General features: G+C 37.5%; 1 protein-coding gene across 1 annotated transcript in view; it reads right to left on the minus strand.

The window, feature by feature from the left end:
- Positions 1-5,630: 5,630 nt before the first annotated feature.
- Positions 5,631-22,269, minus strand: part of PDE3A (phosphodiesterase 3A) — a 373,175-nt gene continuing 356,536 nt past the window's right edge. Inside the window, exons 11-16 of the mRNA XM_069585562.1 lie at positions 17,607-17,720; positions 17,275-17,474; positions 15,320-15,523; positions 14,473-14,628; positions 12,314-12,566; positions 5,631-5,983 (exon numbers count right to left, since the gene is read on the minus strand). Coding sequence (XP_069441663.1) covers positions 5,754-5,983; positions 12,314-12,566; positions 14,473-14,628; positions 15,320-15,523; positions 17,275-17,474; positions 17,607-17,720 — 1,157 coding nt within the window. The 3' untranslated portion in view covers positions 5,631-5,753. The remainder of the gene's footprint in view (positions 5,984-12,313; positions 12,567-14,472; positions 14,629-15,319; positions 15,524-17,274; positions 17,475-17,606; positions 17,721-22,269) is intronic.

Consider the following 22,269-nt stretch of genomic DNA (forward strand, 5'->3'; position numbering starts at 1 on the left):
TGGTGGGCTGCAGTTCATGGGGTCGCAGAGTTGGGCACACCTGAGTGACTAACATTTATCTTAAAACAACCTAAACCATGACAAATTGCTAGATAATGCATTTCTCTTTCTTGGGATAATTCAGACTCTATACCCTAAATCTAATTAAATTATGGGAACTAAATTTATTTTTATCTATTTCATGTATTTATTGGACTCTTCATAAAATATTTTCCTCCCTGAGGCACACAGTGTATTGGAAAAGAATTAAATATTTTTTCTAGTTTTCTGTTACATAATAGTAGTTCTGACTATAGCAAAACATTTAGCATCTCTACACTATGAAATATCATTTTGTGGGTTTCATATTAATTGATTAAAATTGTAAAAAGCTTCGTTTCAAATACTGAAATTTAATATTCTTGATAGTAGGTATGTATGATGATTCAATATTATTCTCTTTGAAGCATTTTTTGTTTGAATTATGTGCATGATTGAAGAATCACTTCTTAATGTTAAACAATTGAGAAAATTTGTCTGAACATGGATATTTTCAGTATTTCTTATCAATAATAAGGCTTGCCTTTTCTTCTTTGCTCCACAACTCCTCAGAGAAGTAGAAATCCATGATACCAATGCCTCACAATATAATCAATCTTATAAGTATGACGAGGAAAATAACTAGCTGCCTTTAGATGAGGAATATGGATTCATAAGAACCCCATACAGTTTTACTGTATGGAATATAAAAATAATTTATACCAGATCAGTATTTTTTGGATCATGATATTGAGTTCAACCAACTAAATAATGCCTTAATCTTCAGTTTTCTATATTCAAACATATTTAGCAACAAAATGTTCAATTATTTTTTGTCATCATTATTAACCTGCTGTTAGAATGACTTGATAGTGTGAACATAAAGATCAGTTCAGATGAGGTAAAAGCAGCATCATTTTAACAAATGAAATGTGTTACATGGCAGCATAAATTAGCTAACATCTCTGGTGTATGATATAGATTGAAAAACATGTCCTTGTTCTTCCCAAGCCATGGCTCACTAGTGACAAACCACAAATACTTACGCAAACCTCAATTTAAATTCATTATCAAATGCACTGCTTGTTCTTTGACTCAGTGCTTATAGTTAAGTACTTTATCCCCAAATTCACAGTAAAAATTTGAGTATTTTCTAGAGGAACAAATGAATATAAGACCTAAAACTGGTATATTTCCCTCTGATTAGAAATGCTAAGCATAGTTTAATTCCAGAATCTTTGTCACCTAAAATGGCCAATTGTTCTATTTTGGCAGGGGGTGGGGGGAGTGTGGTCATGCAGTGCAACAAGTGGGATCTTTCTTTGCTGACCAGGGAATGAACCCACACCACACCCTCCTGCATTGGAAGCATGGAGTCTTAACCACTGGGCTACCAGGAAAGACCTTGGTCTCCTAGAGTTCCATCTGGGTGGACAGACAGTATCAGCAAGGTCATAGTTTTATTTCATAGAGAAATGAATGACCTAGAACAATGGTTACGCAGTATTCTGCTACATGTTAGGAGAGAAGGCAGATGAAAGGAATTCAGTTTGGTCTGAGAGCATACAGATGTTGTAGTGCTCAGATATCAGGAAGAAGTGAGCTGTTAGCATTTGAAATTTTATTGATTTTTTTCCCCCCACACTCACTAGCTGACTATTATATGGAGAATTTTATTCACTCTAGACTATGAAAGTATACAGACTGTTTTACTGGAGTCTTCTGCCAGTTTGAAAAAAGGAAAAGTATTAAGCAGGAATCAGACTTAGAATGGAAGAGCAGGATTATGAGACCCTTATTGTGGTTTTCACTATTATTTTAGAAATTTTGTAAATGACAAGGACAGTAGAGATCCCTATACTAACATGAAAGCACCCAAAATACCTCCTAAAGCAGAAATTTTTTTTTGACTCATTATTTGCCAGTTGTTCATAACACAAATAGCTCACATTTGTAAAGCAGTTGTTTCAAACTTTAATCTTTATTTACAATGATAATTTTCATATCTTTATTACTTAGAAAATAATTTATATTTTTTTCATCATTTAAACAAAGAATAGGCCTGAGTCTCATGCCTTTTGCACAGCTTTTCCCTTCAGTGAAAGTTCTCTGGGAAGGAGACACGGGACACTGCAAATCTTAGAGAGGCAAGGGCATGAGGAAATAACAATACATACGTGCAATGAAGCCTACTTGACATACAATGCCTTATCTTTAGTTTTACTGGGACTGCAATGGTTAGGATTTGTTCTGGAATTCCATCAAAACAGAACAGACATAATGGAGATTATTGTGTTTAGAAAGTAGATATTTTCTTAAACATAACATGAGGAAATTCCTTCACTTCTCAGATGAAGACCAACATAGATAAATCTCTGTACAGAGCTACTGTCTTCATTTTTGACTAAGAGCAACACCAGGTCTTATGTAAATTACAAAAACAAATTATAGTTTAAAAATATGCTAAAGTGGTGTTTTCACCAAGGAAACAATATATCCTCAGGGTTGGCTTAGATTGATAACCAGAAAGACGTTCTATCAGCATGCAGGAAATGATATTGGTGACACATTTAGTACACCTGGTCTTTTACTGAACAGAGAGCAACCACAAGCCATCAAGGTCACCAATTCCTACTTTTCCTATCATTAACTTCATGGCTGTCCATACAATTCTCCTTTTCTGTAAGAGGGCTACACATTCCTTCATTTATAAGACCTGAGTTTATCTAATGGCACCTATAATTAGGCTCATATAAAAGTTGTAGTAAATTGCAACAAATACACTGGCACCACAGGAAGTAAGCTTTGGAGCTGGAAGGGAACACTGTAATATTGCTCTCACCAAGGACAGGGAGACCATCACTAGCAGAAGGTATCTTTTCATGTCCCTCGGCATCCTTTGGGATGTAGGTGGGGGGAGTATGAAAGTCACACATTTGATGAATCTCCATTCCTTTTTTGGAACTGACTTTTAGCTTTAACACATGGGCAATTTATCTTGGAAGAACAAATGGTTAATCTGCCTGGACTGATGAGCACAGATCTGGAATGAAGAGGTTCTCGCTGCTTTGGCTATCATTATTTCACCCACTTTAAACAAAACAAAAATCAGGCCACGTGCTTAGCCGTCTACTCTAGCAGCCAGGTTGGCTCCTAGTTGGGGTTACTGAGCTTTGATGAAACCGTCAATACACAGTTATGAATTTAGAAGTATTTTGCTGCCATTCAACTTGCTCAATACCTTTTTTTTTTTCTTCCTTCACTTTTATATTTATATATTTGGAGCAGGGGGAAAGATTAGCTTTGTTAAGTAATTAGACACAAGAGGTATGTGAATATAAGTGCTTTTCTAAATCCTCCTGTTATTTGCAACGAAAGGAAAAGTTAAATTTGCTTGGGAAATGTATTTGACTCACAGTAAGTTTTGCAAACATAGAGACACACAGGCAATACAAGGGGAAAAAGCTCAGTAAGTCCTAAATAATGAAGACCTGGTATTAACTAAAATATATATATATATATATATATATATATATATATATATATATATAATTTAGGTAGAATCTACATCCATTTGATCATTTTCATATTTTCCTACTTATTGGGAAAGTTGCCTTGAAACTTTATTTTTGATTGTACTATCTTTGCCTTACTTTAAGCATGCAGTGGATTATTGTATAATCATTGCTTTAGAAGGGAAGAGTATCCATTTGTGAGAAACGAAGGCATTTCAATGTAAACACTCTTTTCTATGATTTCAGAGGAAATAAGTAGAACTTACAAGTTAGATTTACTTGAAGCTAAGGTTGTTTAGATGATGAACAGGCTTGAATATAGTGCTGTACTGAAGAAAAAGGTATAAGCAAAAAGTCTTGGGAAGAAAGGGACACTGATTATAAACATTCGGGATTAAGATGGTCTTTTGCTTGGGAGACACGGATCCAAGAGTTACCCGAAGTTACTTACTAGTGAAAAAACGTTGTTTGCAGCATCCTCATTTAATTGGCATAAAATAACTGTATCAGATGATTATTTAAATTAGGACAGGTAGATGAGTGGGTGTTCACAGACCTCATGCAAATGAACCATCACTCTTACTGGGCTTGGAGATAGCTACAATGTATAAAAATGGTGATTAAAATAGAACTTTATAAAAATGTTTCCCTTTTCCCTTAAAAAAAAGTTAACTATCTACAGAAACACAAACAAATCTTTATATTTACATCAAGATAACTATTAATGACAAATATATAATAATATGAAATAAAATATTGAAAGTGAATATCAACTTTTTTAAATAGAGGTTTGGCTCACAGCATAAACAAGTGTAGATAAACCAAAAACAAACAAAAAAAAGCCTTTCAATGATAGGCCCAATCCTCCCAAATCCCTCTTGAGTCCTCCCTGCCAAAAGAAACATGACAATGGGCCAGGCTGCAGATACAAGCCACCCCATCACACCCTTCACGGAATACAACAGGGTTGTCCGAGCAACTTTGGCCAACTAAAAGTCAACCTTCAGCAGCCACCAAGAATCAGGCTTTCACTGTGTCAATAAATACCAAGCCCTAGGTTGAAAATTTTCCCCTTCATCTCTCACCATCTGTCTCAGAGTGGGTTTCTGTTTGCCTTCCCTTCTTTTTCTACAACACATTTTGCAGCAAAATTAAGACATGGGAGAGCCCACTGAAGAGTCGTTTCCCAGATCTTCTCTGCTACCTTTTAGAATTCTCACCTGATGAAAAGACCTGACTCCAGCTCCTTCTGAGGTGTTTCTGTGTAAAGAATGCCATCCCCTTCCATGGTGAATTGATCTTAGGTGAATGACAGACATACTCACAGACAGCTCCTATACATTCATTCAGGGACTAGACTGGAAAATGCCTCAGTCTTCCGGGCTTAAGGCTGGGGACAGCAGTAGAACCAGACCTGTGGCCCTCATCCTGCTAATTCCCTCCATCTGCAGAGGGGCTTCTGCTGAAGCCAGATAGAGGCGGAGACACTCCAGAGAGCACTTCATCCTGTTTGGTCACCTGTGCTGAGTCGTCTGCTGCAGCCATGCTGTGAACGACCAAAGCCAATTCTCTCCTTAGGTGCACACGAACGTACATACACCTGAACATCACTTCTATCTCTCTCTCTCACTCACACGCATACAACGTCGGCAGGATGTATCAGAATTCAAACAATGCTCTGGAACTTTCATCCCTCAGGACTAAGAGCAAACGCTCCTTAGTCATAACTTCATTTGCTGTACTGCTTCTGGGCTAAGCCACACCATCTCCTTTGTGATTTGTTTTCCTTCATTTTTTTTCCTTTATGATTTGTTATATCACAGTGACCACTATATATCTTAATATGAATGTTACTAAATTGTGGGGCCAGGAATCCCAGCTTTCAGTGTGTCTGTGTGTTTGCATGTGTGTCTGTGAATATGTTTTACATGGATCTATGTGAGAGCTTATATACACACACACACACATACTTCTTCCTTAAAAAAAAAAAATCCTTGGAAGCTGGTGTTACAATGTGAAAGCTTCTCTGAGCGAGAGTTTTTTAAATCATGTACCTCACTGTAAAAATAAACACACAAAATGCGAAGAATCCCAAAATGCCGTAGCCATTTGCCCATCTTCTTGTATTTCTACAGTGTTGTGTCTAAGTATTGTGCTGGCTTGAAAAGAGTCTGTGTGACAAGTAACTCTGCTTGGAAACATAGCTCACTCTATCCATTGTCACTGGTTTGGCTTTGGGGCTGGGGTCTCCTCTCCTTTCTGCTTCCCCTTTTCTTCGTCTTCTTCCCTGATGGCCTGGATCTGTTCTGAGGGATGCTGCTGGGGGGACTGGTCCTCTATGCCCGCCAACCGCTGTTCTTCCTCAATGACTTTCTTCCACATCTTGTGGTTCTGCAGGAGGTGCTGAGTAATTTGACAGTAGACTTTCCTCCTTTTGAAACTTTTCTTTCCTGAGAAAGCACCAAATTAGACTACTTATTTGTGTGTTAAGTACATGGCAGTTTTTCCATCTTATTCATAGGAGTTAAGAACCAAATGATATGTATACACTTGATGTGTATATCATAATAATCATTTTTGAGAGTAGGGAAATAAGAGGAAGATGGCAAGAAGCATTACTGTGTCCTTGAGATGTACTGTGAACAGTATTTGACACCTTGACCAATACAAGGTTCTGTTTGTATCTTGGAATTATTACTCCCACTCCATTCAGGCTCTCAAGATTTCCACCTAGATTATTGGGATAATTTCTTGTTACATTGTTCTTTGCTTTGTCTACCAATTCAACTCATAGAAGTTTTTTTTAAAAGACATGTTTGATAGTACTGTTATGCTTCCTGTGGACTAAAAAAAATTAATTTCGAACTCATAAGCAGCGAGCTTTGATTCCAATGGTAAGATAGAGAGTAAGCAAATAGGGACAATTATATGAGTTGTACAAAGTCTTTGAAGCGTGGCAGGAAGAGAGGGAAATGACCTAGTTGGGAGGATGTTTCATGATGATGGTGGCTTGGACTAGGATGGGGATAATGGAAAAGAAGTTGCATAGGTAAACATGAGACACATTTGTGAGGTATAGTTAACAGGACTTGGCAACTGTGAGGAAGAAAGGGAGGAATCATAGACAACCCTGAGCTTTCTGATATGAACAGGTGAGTGACAAGATGAACTGAGAAAGGGGACAGTAGGTAAGAGGCAGATTTGAAGAATATGTTGAACATGCAGGGACTGGCAAATCTCCAAGCAGAGAGGGTAAGCAGGCAGCTGCTCTTGTCTAAGCAACCAGATTATAATGTGCCTTCGTTTGAGTGATCATTTTAGACACAGGCTGAGAATTTGGAAGTTAGGCAAAGATTCTCATATTGGACTGTAAACTTCTCCATGGACAGACATTTTACTAAGTGAATTATGTTCTTTCTAGTTTCTGTTCCACAGTACCAAGTAAATGGTAAAGTGTTGACATAATAAAGTGATAAACATAATAAAGGTAAGAAAAAGTGGTTCACAGGAAATTCCGATTTGAGACCATATTAAAGAGTTAACAATGCAAGTTACCAGGATGATCTGCAAGGCAATTTGAGGGTACTTAATGAAATAGTAATGATTTACCATGTACAATCTGGAAGGAAAAAGAAACAAATAGTAACAACAAACAAACAAAGCCGATGGCTATGAGATATGCCATCAACCAAAATTTTTGTGGAAATGCTGATGATTCCTTCAACAATTTTATTATAAATTTTTTTCTTGTACTTTATAAAATGCTAAGATCAATTTCAAAAACAGTTCAGAAAAAGGATATTAAATTAAGTTGCTTTTCAACCATAGAGACACATAAGGAAATTAGTTGAATGAATGACAGGAGGAATGGATACAGGTAGTCATAAGCAAGAATTTAAAAATATTTTCTATATTAGTTATATTATTCATGATATGAATAAGCTTATATTTACAACCTACTAACTGACAAGCAGGGCTTCCCTAGTGGCTCAGTGGTAAAGAATCCACTTGCAATGCAGGAGATGTCAGTTTGATCTCTGAGTCAGGAAGATCCCCTGGAGAAGGAAATGGCAACCCACTCCAGTATTCTTGCCTGGGAAACCCCATGGACAGAGGAGGCTGGTGGGCTACAGTCCACGGGGGTTGCAAAGAGTAGAACATGACTTAGCAACTGAGCATGACACACAGGAACTGATATGGCAGTTTTCTGGATGTTATAGAAATAAAAACCAATGAGTCTCAGAGTTTACCTTAAAAGAGCTTACCATCTATAGGAGAGAGGGCCTAGAAGACCAAAACTGAAATACACATGCTATGTTTTATGACAGACCTATAGTGATCAAGGGAAAAGGCAATGGCACCCCACTCCAGTACTCTTGCCTGGAAATCCCATGGACGGAGAAGCCCGGTAGGCTGCAGTCCATGCAGTCGCTAAGAGTCGGACACGACTGAGCGACTTCACTTTCACTTTTCACTTTCCTGCATTGGAGAAGGAAATGGCAACCCACTCCAGTGTTCTTGCCTGGAGAATCCCAGGGACGGGGGAGCCTGGTGGGGTCTATGGGGTCGCACAGAGTCGGACACAACTGATGCGACTTAGCAGCAGCAGTAGCATAGTGATCAAGAGAGCCTTAATATTTCCCTCATGTTCATTAAACTTTAGACAGGTTTCTTCCAGACTCTAGGACCCTGATCTCTTTTTCCTTAAAGCATCTACTTTATGAAACTTGTAATTGCAATTTCTTGCTCTGTTCCTACGTAGTGTAGATAAATCTCCCAGCCTCACTAGTTTGACAACCCAGAAACATTCTTCTCAAGGACCTGAGAGCCAATCCTTTGAAATGCAATTATTCAGGAAGACAGGGTCCCTTCCCAAACATCTCCATGGGAGGGAAGGAGCCTAACTTCAATAAGAATCAATTAACAAACACAAGTGGCCTGATCACACTGACCAACTCCCCTCTAAGGTCCTCTAGTACTTTTACCACCAGCTCATCCCAGTGTGTAGAAACTCTCCTGCCTTTGTTTCAATCAGTGGAGTCTAATGTCTCTTTCCCATTACAAGAGTCTTGAGCAAAGTCTTCCTTGTCATTTTTAAGAATATGCAGCACAATTTCTCTCTGACACATCAAAATATGGCAACATCAGGTACTCAACCTGTGAGGGAATAGATAAGACTTTTCCCAAAGGATGTGTAAATTATGAGAACGAAATATACTGGGTGAGTAAGCATTCCAGGTAAGTGACAGGCAGGTGTACAGGCAGATTACATGGAGCATAATGTCACTTTCTTCAATTATAAGATTCTCAACAAGGGAAATAAATAAACTAAAATTGAAAACAATCTGAATTCTTTCTATAGAAGCCAATAAAATATATGCATCTATTTAATATTTATGGAGAAGGCAATGGCATTTAATATTTAAGAGCAAACCTTGAAAATTACTCTTCTACCAAAGTTATCTCCTTGTCTATTTCTACATTGTTTTTATTGAAGTTAAGTTCAAATCAGTTACTGTTGAGAATCTTTACATGTTAACATACTTTTTAACCTAATCCTTTAAGTCAAGACATTTATAGGTGAATCACTGGCTGAAGGATAGACTTGAATCAGACATAGGACATACTCTACTGCCCAAGGCGATTATTCCATCTTGAAAGTTATACACACTCATGGCAGTGAATTCATAGGGAAGAAGCTAACAAAAGCTCATTTTTTCTCTTTTTCCTTTCAGGGCAGCCCCCACGAGAGCAGCTGTTCTCTTATTAAGGCTGCTCAACCTTAGCAATAAACCTCTCTGGAATTAAACTGAATAAGGTGACGTAGAAGGGAGTTTGTACCAAATAAATTTGCGTAGATTAGAGTCCGCAGGTGGTCTAAAATATGTCTGTATTGGGAGCCAAATTGTTCAGCACTGGAACCTTTTGAAATGAGAACAAAGGTCCTTTCATTGCTCAAATTCTAAATGCAGCTTAGTACTTCATTAGAAACCTCTTAGTTCACTGTAGGAATCTTTCGGATTTAATTATGATGTAGGGGAAAAAAGCTTTCTTTCCCTAGGATACCATATTGAAACATTTTATTCTGTATTTCCTGAGAGATCACAAGTTAGACAGATTGCTGAAATTATCAATGCATATTTAATTTACATTTTTTTCTGAAATCTAAATTTTAGGATAAACCAAATTAACCATCTCAGTCATTATGAATCCTGAAATTAAAGTTACTAAGAGTCAGTAATAATAGAGTTAAAACTGAAGAAACCTGAGTTTCCATTCTGGTTCTGCAGAAACCATCTACACCTTGGGATGTCTGTTAAACTCCTGAGACTCAATGTAGAGTTTTGTAAAATGAGGCAGCTGAACTGGGTGGTCACCAATTCCATTTCTAGAATTCCATGTGGCCAAATTTTACTAAACACTAATGCTGCTCAATATTTATCATTTTCTTGGCTATAATGGGAAACTTCAAAGGTAATTTTTCAAAAGCTATGGTTATCAAATCATTGTTGATGATGTCTTAAATTCTAATGTAAGGTGACCAGTTGATGTTTAGAAGCCACTAGTAAACAGAATCCACAGAATTCTCATTCCTGCTTTAGTGAGCATGATTTAAAAAGGGAATATCAGGAGAGTAACACATTAGAATCTGGGAGTCAGTATGGCCACCCAACTCTACAGAACAGAGACAAAATGGATATTTAGCATTTGCTGCTAAAGCCTATGTTGACAGGTTGAGCCTGTTGAATTTCCTAACCTAGGTTCTTTAATTCTTGATGCATAGATTATGTGTGTGTTGTTTCGATGTATTTGCGTTCAAATAGCAATCAGGTAGGGCCCATGGGAGCAAAGTTTTTCCAGTAGCTAAGCTGACCACACTTTTTAATAACATTCAGTGGAAAAACTGCCCAGAACTTAGACAGCAAATTACCTGGCTCTCTGAATGAAAAAAAAATCATGCATGTTTATTAAATGAGAAAATGAATAAATAATCCATGAATCCAATCTTAGCTCCTAACTCTGAATGCCAAGGTAAGCACAGAATTTTTAATAGAAATCTTTTTATAAGCATCAGAGGAATAAAATAAAATTAACGTGAGAATAGAATACTGAAGAAAAACAACATCTGGTTTTCCTCTCATTCTGTTATCAACATTAATACATGGGTAAGAACTTAAGCAAAAATCTGACCTAAAACCAAAATTGCCCCTCTCTACCCAGCCTATGGTTAATAATGAGTTTTTTTTTCTATGCTTATGTGAGCTTACAACAGGGCACTTACCTGAGGGTGAAATAGGTTAATATCCACATTAGACTATCTCTCTACTAGATGGCCAAAATGAACTATGTCACTCATTTTCCTGACTGCTAAAAAACAGGAACAAATGATCAAGGTGTCTTTCACTGGTAATAGTTTTGGGAAAGGCTTTGAAAACTACCAACAGTAAGATTGTGTTTGATGAAGGTAGGTAGAAACTGCATACTATATTTCCATGAACACAGGAACAGTATTTGTGCAATGTCACTAGAAAGGTTATTGGTTTTCCTAATTATCCTTGTCCCTATGGCATGAGTAACAGCAGAGAATATTTCAAGAGATGAAGAGATCGGAATGGCTGTACGATACACTGCAAAATCAATGACCAGATGTGACCATTCTCACTGTCGCTGCTCTCACTGCCCTTGCCCAATGCCTCAGTCATCTCTCATTTGGATATTTCAAGAGCTTTTTAACACACCGTCCTGCTTACACCCTTGCTCACCCCAAACTCCATAAGATTTTCCATGCAATAATTGAAGCAATCCAGTTAAAACATTAAGTTGAATCAACCAAGTTTTCTGTTCAAAACCTCTGATGGCTTCCCGTCTTACTCAGAGAAAAAGCCAAACTCCATTCTGCAGAACCCTACCTTCTAACCCTCTACTATCACCTGGGTCCCCACTGTCACCCCCTGCTGCTCCCCATCCACTTCCTCTGCTCCAGCCTGCCAGCCCTCCTGGTGCTTCCTGAACACCCAGCCAATGTCCACAGCAAAACCTTACATGGCTGGCTTTCCTCTCTCCTTGAAATGCTTTGTCCAAAACTATTTCCATGGGTCACTCTCTTGCTTCTTTCAAAGTTTTTTTTTTTTTTTTTAATACCTTTCTTATTTAGACCTTCCACGGCAATCTTGTCTATGATTTCAATCTTTTTGTGCAATATTTCATAACCTCTTTAAGTCTAGCATTTATCAGCATCTAACATATGGACTTACTGATTAGTCTTCCCTAGTGTCTGCTGACCCCATTGGAAATACAAGTCAAGAAAGGCAAGGACTGATTTTTTTTTGTCTGATTTGTTCATGGTTCTATTTTTAATACCTGGAAAAATGCCTGGCACAGAGTAGGTGCTTAACAAACATTTGATGAGTGGGTGATTACTACCTCTTACCACTTGAGCATCTCTCCCCAACCAAGCCAGTAAAAGCCTCTGTTGGTCTAGATGGTACCTGAGATTCCTTTCACTGCTAAATACTCTGAAAAATAGACTTTGATTACTTATTTTTTAAAAATTCATGACAGAGAACATACCTTTGTATGAACATGATATTATAATAGATCCCATAATCTGTAATTTCTATGATGATGATGATATTTGGGAAGCAGGGAGTATCCATAATCAATTCAGTAGACGATGTGTGGACTTAACTAGGTAACTCATGAGAAGCTCAACTTTATCAGAACCTATGTAAGAAAACAATCCTAGGAGAAACCCATTCGAGAAAGATTTTATGACTTACTTGGAGATTCATTATTTTCACAGGTTTCCTCTTCATTTGGTGCTTCCTCCTCCTCCTCTTCTGGGTCATCCGTGTCTCCTGACTCATCACCGTCTTCCACCCATTTCCCTGGCATTAGTCCTGCTGAATCGTAGGAGTTGCACAGAGGACCCACGATGTGTGAGATGAAGGATTCCTGAAGGTTGGCCAACTGAGGAGCAGAACGGTCCATGAAGGGGCTTATTGGTAACCCAAGGCTGGCCTCTTCATCACCCTAGAAACAGGAATGTAGCAACACGGTTAACTAGAAAGGCAAACGACAAGGAAAGGGTAAAATACAAATTAAGTCACCATTCTCTTGGCATCTAAAATGTGCAAATATGCAAGAATCTGGGCATTGATGTGTGAACTCTCTCTGTACTTGACTGCTAAAAGATTTTACCCAAATTACTAAGATTCCTATAGGACTGCTTTGTTGCTACTTATCCTTTGGTAATCTTGAGGGTTTAGCTTTCGATCAGGGGAACTACCAGAAATGGTGTATGTCTCAGTAGATGATCTCTGCCATTACACTAGTCACTGTTCCTTATATCAGAGTGTAAGTTAGAATATAAAGACATCTTAAAAGGCAATGCTGGACATAAATATCCACCGGATAATCTATCATGTTTGCCTTTTTTTGTCTTGTCTGCTAGAAAGTTTAAAATAACTTATTCTTCAATTAAAATTGGTACTTTATCCCAGCTTTGGGTTGAATTATGTCTTCTGTGATCATATAGCTTCTGATATTCTTATTTTTCTATGTTTAATAGTACTACTGTATATGTGTTTTTATTTTGAATGAATTCATCTTTCTAAAGAAAAAATTAGATTGAAAGCCCCAAATTACCTAACAACATTAATGAAATAATTATACCAAAATACCTGTATATGTAACGGAATTATCACAAGTTGCTTTTCTTTACATTTTATATATAGTCAATATTTCAGGACTGAGTATCAATTAGTTTCAAGAAAACACAATCTTTTCTAGAAAGTATAAACTTTTTTTATGAGTCCTATCTATAATACTCAAAAAATTCTTTAAATATGTTTGGTGAAAGGTGATTTATTACTTACCAAGGGGCCTCATCTTATTTCTGGATGACTTTGGGAATACAAATTTCTTTTTGACATTGACCTAAAATCTGTCTCCTTATAACTTCTATAGACTGGCTATAGTCATGTCTATTTTAAGGGGAGTTTTTTTTTTTTTTTTAAATAAAGCAAATCCTGTGGTATCTTATATAATTTATCTTCTTTAAGCTATACAACATCATGATAAACCTAATCCTAAATTTGCATGTCAGTCTTTTAAGTATCTAAAGAGAGTTATTACTTCTGTTTTTCCTTAGGGTACATATTTGTACTTCTTCCCTGGCCTTTTAGGTCACTACTCATGCCTGACATTTACCCATCTCCACTACCTCAAGATTCCTCTTACAAGAGACGTTTACAGCACCAAACACAAGGTTTCAAGGTTGGGGTAAGGTCATGTGGGGAAGATCCCTTCATGTTCTGTTGGTAATGTGTCAAATAAAATGCTATTTTTATTAGCTTTTTAATGTACTGCTGTTATAAACTATTAGAAAAGTAAATGAACTTAACTTGATATACATTCATCCAGTTAAATTTAAGCCTAGCTTCTGTTATGATAAAATTGATGAGTATTTCAATGGGATTCCTAATATGTTCTGAGGTCATTCCATTATCTTAACACCTTTTTCCATCAAAATACTTAATAACTTTACTTTAAGAGTTTTATGTTTATAGTTTGGTTCAATTTTTGTCATTTTTTTAAACCTCTGATTAAAATTGGCCAGTGCCTTTTCTCATGGTATCATGAACATAAAATGAATAATCACACTTTTACAGCCTTTGGAAGCTTTAGAGCAGGGGTCCCCAACCTCCAGGATCAAATGCTTGATAATCTGAGGTGGAGCAGATGAAATAATAATAGAAATAAAGTGCATGATAAATGTAATGTTCTTGAATCATCCTGAAATCAACCCCCTACTCCATCCATGGAAAAATGGTCTTCCATGAAACCAGTCCCTGGTACCCAATAGGTTGGGGATTGCTGCTTTAGGAAATCTATAAGCAGCCTCAATATGATTAATAAAAATAGTTAAATTAGCTACCTGTTCATAAAATTCATTGACAATACCCTCTGTCCACTGAAGATGGAGCTCTTTACTCTTAGCTGGCCCATTGATATCAGCCAACTTTATACACATTTGACAAACCAGTAGACGATCATTTTCATTCGTCCAATCTATTCCGACTTCATCATTCACCTGTTTGAAGAACAAAGTTTAAGTGAATGCACAAGTTGAACGGGAAAATAAATTACAGAAAACTGATCATCTTGTTACTCTGTATTCCGATCTGTTTACCATGTGCAGATAGGAATACCAAGTAATGAGAAACATCTCAGCTGTTTCAAATAATGTTATTTGGCTTGCATAAATTAGCAGTGAAATAGCTCACCTAAAAAAATAATAACAAATGATGGATAATTATGGAATTGAAAATAAATGCTATTTAATACTAGCATGTGTTATAAATTACTATTAAAATACTGTAGCTACAAATAATAAGAAATTTTCTTGAGTTACTTTTTGGGCATTTATTATATGTTTGATGTATTAAATTCTGCTTCAGGTTTTTGACCTTTACTACTATGAGGTATTAGTATTCCACAGAGATGAGAGCAAAAAAAAAAACTAAAACAAAATCATAATGATAGTTAGAATTCTATTATTCTTCTGCAGTACAAGGTATAATATATACTGACAGGACCTCAATATATTCAGTTTCCAGGTTGGGACCAATGCCTAAATAACTGCTTCTGGTTTAACACTGCATTGCATTTCATTTCCACATTTGACATCTATGAGGTGGCAGCAATGAGTTTTCTTTAACACCCTCATTCCATGACATCTTTCAATGTGGCCAGAAAATGAGCACTGATACAAATCTAGTTACCTTGGCATTAAATTTGGCAACAAAGTCAAAGTGTTTCTTCAGGTCAGTGGCCAGAATTGCTTCAATGACAAGGAAACGGAAATGCTTAAATTCCACATGGTCAAGGTTAACTAAGAAGTTATATTCTGGCCGGGACATGAAAAGGTTCCATGCAGCAGCCGCATGATGATTCTCCAAGACTGAGCGATCATTGTAGAGCACCGCCTAGGCAAAGACGAGAGTCAAGAGTTCAGCTTTTTAAATTAAAAACAAAAATAAATAAGAATATGCAAAGCATTTGGAATCACCTTTTATCATAGAACATAGAAGCACAACTGTATGATAGCTGGTTGTTAAGAATTACTTATTACTGTACATTGACTGTTTACTTTTCTTGGTTATTTTTTCTTTTTTTGGTAAGATAAAGTTCATTTCCTTGAAATTTTATTTCAAATTCTTGTAAGTGAAGGGCGTAGACTTAGCTTATTTCAGATTACTCTTCTTTTTGCAAGGCATAGGAGTTTAACCATAAAAATATGAAAATATATTAATATCCCTAAGAGGTAACTCAGTTATCCCCCACATCTAAAATTAGAATGACTTCCTTTTAATTAAACACATGTAACTAATAAAGAGGGATGATATCCCTGAGAAGCCCCTAATTCAAACTATTCTTACCTCATAGTCATAGGAAATATCACCCTCTGTCTAGTAATTGAAAGTGTATAGTAAATATCTACTTGTTTGAATAATGCTGAGGGAAGCTGTGAAGCAAAAGAAAGTTGCCTAAAAAAATGTCCAAAGTCTAGTGTGGCAGATTGATGATGGAAGGGAAAAAAAGGTATAAGGACAAAAAGGAAAGACCAAGCACATGAAAATTAATATTGAGGTAAATGAAAATACATGGAAATGTAGGAAAACTGAATGGTAAAATGTGCTGGCCAAAGGATTTGGTTATATTTAGGGAAAATATATAGTGTATGGAGGAAACAGTGAAAGAAATGTAAGTAGTCAGAAAAAAATCAGGATATTTGTACTGTATACAGATGAAAGGAAAATTACTTATAGGAAATTAATTTTAATTAACTAAAGGACTGGAGTTGGTGATAGACAGGGAGGCCTGGGGTGCTGTGATTCATGGGGTCACAAAGAGCTGGACATGACTGAGCGACTGAACTGAACTTAAAGGAAAGCTCTAGGCTAGTCTATAAGACAGAGTGTGGAAACAGATAAAAATAGATGAGAATAGAGTAAAAGGCAAAAAGCAAACATGACAAAAAAGAGTAATGGGTCAGATTAGTCTCTAGAGCCTCTAGAAAGAAAAATAAGATCATGGGATCTTTAGTAAAATGGGTCCATCCGTTTGATTAAATCAAAGTTTAATTATATAGATGGAGATTCCTAAATACAGTGATCGATATTTGACTGAAATTTAAGCATGTGCCCAGAGGAACTTCTTTAAAGTTACTGTTTTGAGAAAACTATGTTCAGGTAAAAGATTTACCTCAAATAAAATAAATCAATCTTTAATTCTTCCTAATCAACAAAAATGCCATAAAAATGATATGTTATAATATATCTCAAAGGAACTGGATTTACATCCAAAGAAGCCTCTAATTCTTAAAGAACTGAAAAAGATTTGGTTCTCCAATCTTTTTAGAAAGAAAAGTTTTGTACAGGTCAGATATTCTTTGTTGAGGAAATTCATTAACATGAATTCAGCAGTTTTTCTTCCTCAGAAGAAAACTGAGACGGGATCTCCATAGTTGATAAATGTAGACCCATCATTAATAACTTAGAACAAACCATCATATCTTTTCAAAATGAGCATGGTCTCTAAGAATTTTATCTCAGGTCTAAACATAGTTTCGTTCGTATTTGCTTGGTGCCTGCTATAAGTCAGATTTATAAAATTAATGTTCTTCAGAGAAATCTCAAAATTGAATTACTTTCCTGGTCAAAATCAAAAGGTTTACCTGAGGAGCGCTCGTTGCAACCAGAAAAGCGTTAGTCCTTCCTGGGTGATCATAGTCATGCATGGCTGCAGCCACGTACAAGGCCATCAACTCCAAGGCAGGGATATTTCCAGACAAACATCCATATTTATCATCAGGCACATTATACATTTTTGAGAATACATATCCCATATGGCCATGTGTAAATCCACTGTCAGAATCTGAGAAGAGACAATGAAAATAACATAGCTTTGAACAAAGTAGCAAACTGGTATCAGTTATGTTCACTTATTTAAAAAGCCACTCTTCTGTTCCCATAGTTTACAAGGGAGCACAGAGAACTTAATATGTACCTGAATCGCTTGCTGATCCGTGATCATTAATCACAGTTGAGAGGCCTGGAATAGGTTGTGTCGTGAGATACCAAACAGCATGTAAGACGTCCGTGGCATGGATTCTGTTGTGGTCTGTAACCAATGCAAAGGAACAGGCATGCATCTGTGAACTCTGGGCTCCGAGGACTAAGAGTGCCACCTACTGGACAAACGGTTTAGTCCTCACATTTTAAATAACCTGGGTGAAAGTCAGCCAAACATTCTAGGACAAATACTCTGTGATTCCTCTTCCATTTCTCTATAATATTCATAGTAACAAGAAAAAAAACAAACAAAACTTACAACATTCATCACACATGCAGATGTCTTAAGTGAACAAAATCTGTGTCCAGCATCCACCTAACATAAATAAATTTCTCTAAATAACCCAACATATATAAACTCACTGTGTGAATCCACTGCAATGTTTACTCTTGTCCTTAGGCCCATGCTCCTGTGTAAAACTACACAGAGGACCAGAACAAAAGACCCGTGATACACTTAACCTAGCTCAGGCCAATGGTCCATACCACCCAGTGTTTCATTTCTGATAAATAGCACTCAAATAAAACCTGTGCATTGAAAACAGTGTTATTCTTCGGTATCAAACTTAAAACATTGTAAGAGAATGAGTAACATTTTTTTATATGTATTAATAGATAAAATCCACAAAGCAAAGCAAAACCAAAATCGATAATGTTCTCCGATCTAGAAATTCTGGTTTGGGAATAAAGTTCTAGGAAATATAGAAAGATAAAAAATTAAAACCTCCTTGTACAATAACATAAGGGGTTGAGCCATCCTGAAGTGTATAAATCTACAAGGCAACCAAATCCCCCAGTTAAAATGCCCCTATCATAGAAATAGGGTTCTATTTCTACACGTGTGGTCTAGCTTCTATGGAACCATGATCAAAGGCCCACTGTGTTCCTGGCTCACCTTCTTTCTCAGTCCATTTTTTCCACGTTTTTCTCTTATCTGGCCCTTCAGAATACTTCACTGATTTGGTATGCTTCATTCTAAGTATGCTAACTTCATACATTTTATTTCTAATGACCAACCATGATATGATTTCCCTCTACAAGGTAAGAGACGACATCTCTGAATAGCACTTGACAGAAGAGGAGAAGCAAAAACAGAGGAGAACAAGCAGAATAATAATGAAACTTTGAGAGCAACACCTGTTCTCCGATCAGGGAAGAAAACAGAAATTAGGGCATCTGTGTTGTTGGCGGCAGACAGGAGCACGTGTGAAGATGGTGTGTGTTTTCCTACATTTCTAGCAACTTTAAGTGAAGACACATGGGTAAATCTTGGGTAAACACTCCAGAAACTCAGCGAAGGGTTGAGGGAGGTCTTGAGAGGATGTTTTCAGAAGAGCTTTCAGAAGCAGACCTCCTAAGTTCTGGAGTGGTAAACAGCAAACCTTATTCACTGTATCATTGCCAAATGATATTACCTAGTCTCCCAAGAACACTTTTATTCAAACTGGGGTCTCTATCTCCATGTGTGGACTATCCCAAATGATTTAAGACAATTACATTTTAAATCTATATCTGTGCCAGTGTACAAAGTTGATCATGCTAGATGTCCCAGGGTCTAGGACATACCTGATTTTATCTCTGCTCTGACATTTATTACCTGTATTACTGAGTCATTTAAAACATTGTCTCATTTCCTTATCTTAAAAACATGGAGACAATAATAGTGCCTATTTTATAGTACAATTTCGAGAATTACAGAAGGGGACCTATTTTAAAGTGGCTGCTGTATACTAAGCTTGTGAGTGATGTAAATATCATTCACCTAAAATACATGATGAAATGATTGGATGGCATTACCAACTTCATGGACATGAGTTTGAGCAAGCTCCGGGAGTTGGTGATAAACAGGGAGTCCTGGCGTGCTGTAGTCCATGGGGTCGCAGAGAGTCATATACGACTGAGTGACTATACGGAACTGAACTGAAAATACGTGATTGCTCTTACGACACAATAATGAGTTAGTGCAGATTACCAGTTTCCTTTCAAAAATCAATGCTGGATTTGTAAAAATAGAATTGAAGAGCTAAAATAAAAGCTAAGCTAAGCCATGGAGGAGGGAGAAGGCAGCGATGACCCACCAGAAGAACATGCAACCTGGTCAGAGGGTTTCCGGGGCTATGTTGGAAAAGAGTTTCTGGGTTAAGTTCTTTACTCTTCCCTTGCGACAAGCTGGGAAAATTACTGTGTGACGTAACTACCATTACTACTACAAGTCAGAGAAACCTGTGCATGTGCCCAGCATTACAAGGTGGGTGGAGGCGGCATCAGGGTATTGACTGTGTCTCTTTGGGATGAAAAATAGACAACTAAGTCAGGTGAACTTGTAGCTCTTAAGTTATACTACTTCCTGGCCTGTTCCCCATCCCAAGGTCCCAGTCCAGAAGGCTTTATAGCTTATCTGTGAGTGTGTGTGTGTGTGTGTGCTTACACTTAGTCATTCAGTTGTGTCCAATTCTTTGTGACCCTGTGGACTGTAGCCCACCAGGCTCCTTTTCCCATGGGATTCTCCAGGCAAGAATATTGGAGTGGGTTGCCAGGCCCTCCTCCAGGGGATCTTCCTGACCAGGGATTGAACCCATGTCTCTTAGGTCTCCTGCATTGGCAGGCAGGTTCTTTACCCCTAGTGCCACCTGGGAAGCCCAAAATTTCACTTAACAAACTATCTAAATAGTGCTGAAAATGTAAAAAAAAAAAAAGAAAGCTTGTCAAACACATTTTTTGAGGTAAGTATAACCATTTTGGGGCTTCCCTGGTTGCTCAGATGGTACAGAATCTGCCTGCAATGCAGGAGACCCAGGTTTGATCCCTGGGTCAGGAAGATCCCCTGGAAAAGAAAATGACAACTCACTCCAGTATTCTGGCCTAGAGAATTCAATGGACAGAAGAGCCTGGTGGGCTCCAGTCTATGGGGTCTCAAGAGTCAGACATGACTGAGCAACTAAAACCTAACTTAATTTATAATCATTTTAAGTAGATACACATATACGTATAACTGAATCACTTTGATGTACACCTGAAATTAACACAATATTGTTAATTGATTCTATTCCAACATAAAATAAAAGTTAAAAAGTTTTTTCGATATATGTTTTGCTTTTTAGAGGTTAACATAATCTTGATTTAAAAACTAGGTATGAGAGTATATGGGGGGAAAAAACCTTTCTTTTGCTTTTGAGTATAGGTTCACAAGTGCTAAACAATAGCTAACCAAACCTAACTCCTTTAATACAAATCACATATATTTATACAGATATAGTTATGCAGGTGTAACTCTAAAGGGATCACACTGTCACTATCACTTAAGCAGGATGGAAAATTTATCTGCCTTTAAGAAGTCGTTAAGATATTTATTAAACACATACTCATACCTACTATGAGAAAATATTGTGCCAAGTGCTGGTGGCACTGCTGCTCTTGCTATTAATTCTCTGGGGAGCACCTCAGGTGCAAAGGCACCTAAGTCAACATAGGGGATTGAGAAGTTTCTATAAGACAGACAAATATGCTCAAAGACTGCTCTTTTTCTGGCCTTGATAGGGAACTGACAGAGCTAAGGAATGAAATCAGAGCTATCCTTATTGTATCATTATTATTCTCATCCTCTTCCTTCATCTCTGCAATTTGGACAAATCTCTCAATAATTCTCTCACCCACCTGGCAAACAACCCCCGCCCCTGCCTCTTGGACAACACACAAACACATGTGTACATACGAATAACATCACCCGCCTTCCCCTTTCCCAGAACCTGCCTACCCCCTCTTCTGTCTTAATAGACCTGTTTTCTCTTTTTATCCTTTTCCTCAAGCACAGGGTTGCAATGAGCTGCTATGGAAGGCTGCAGATGCCTATAAAATTTATAGGTTTTTAGAACTCAATTTACAGATTTTCTATTTAAAGTTCTCTATGCTCCTATTCACCAATAAGTGAAGCAAAGTACTAAATAATAGAAATGAGACTTGAAACACTTTTTCCCCACCTTTGGAAAGTAGCTAATAGTGTAACAGTTCTGCCCTCCTAGCTTGTTGCATGTTGCCTCAGTGACTACCTTTAAACTCAGGCGGCGCGTCACACACGCCTGATCCAACTGAACTAGACGGAGGCTGTGCTGACTGTGTTCAGTCGCGTCTGACTCTGCACCACCCCATGGGCTGTAGCCCGCCAGGGGACCTTCCCGACCCAGGGATCTAACCCGCAGTCACTTAACATCTCCTGTTCCGGCAGGCGGGTCCTTCAGTAAAGGTTCTAGGCATAAATGTACAAGCTTTCATACTTTCCCGCTTCTCTTGGAAATTGTTAAAAAGGGTATTAAAGCTGTAATAAAATTTTAGTTTCTAACATTTTAGCTCATTGTCATATTAAGGCTAATCTTGCCTGGAAAATCCCATGGACGGAAGAGCCTGGTGGGCTGCAGTTCATGGGGTCGCTAAGAGTCGGACATGACTGACTTCACTTTGACTTTTCACTTTCATGCATTGGAGAAGGAAATGGCAACCCACTCCAGTGTTCTTGCCTGGAGAATCCCAGGGATGGGGGAGCCTGGTGGGCTGCCGTCTATGCGGTCACACAGTTGGACACGACTGAAGTGACTTATCAGCAG

The sequence above is a fragment of the Ovis canadensis genome, chromosome 3 (assembly GCF_042477335.2).
Source record: "Ovis canadensis isolate MfBH-ARS-UI-01 breed Bighorn chromosome 3, ARS-UI_OviCan_v2, whole genome shotgun sequence".
NCBI lineage: Eukaryota > Metazoa > Chordata > Mammalia > Artiodactyla > Bovidae > Ovis > Ovis canadensis.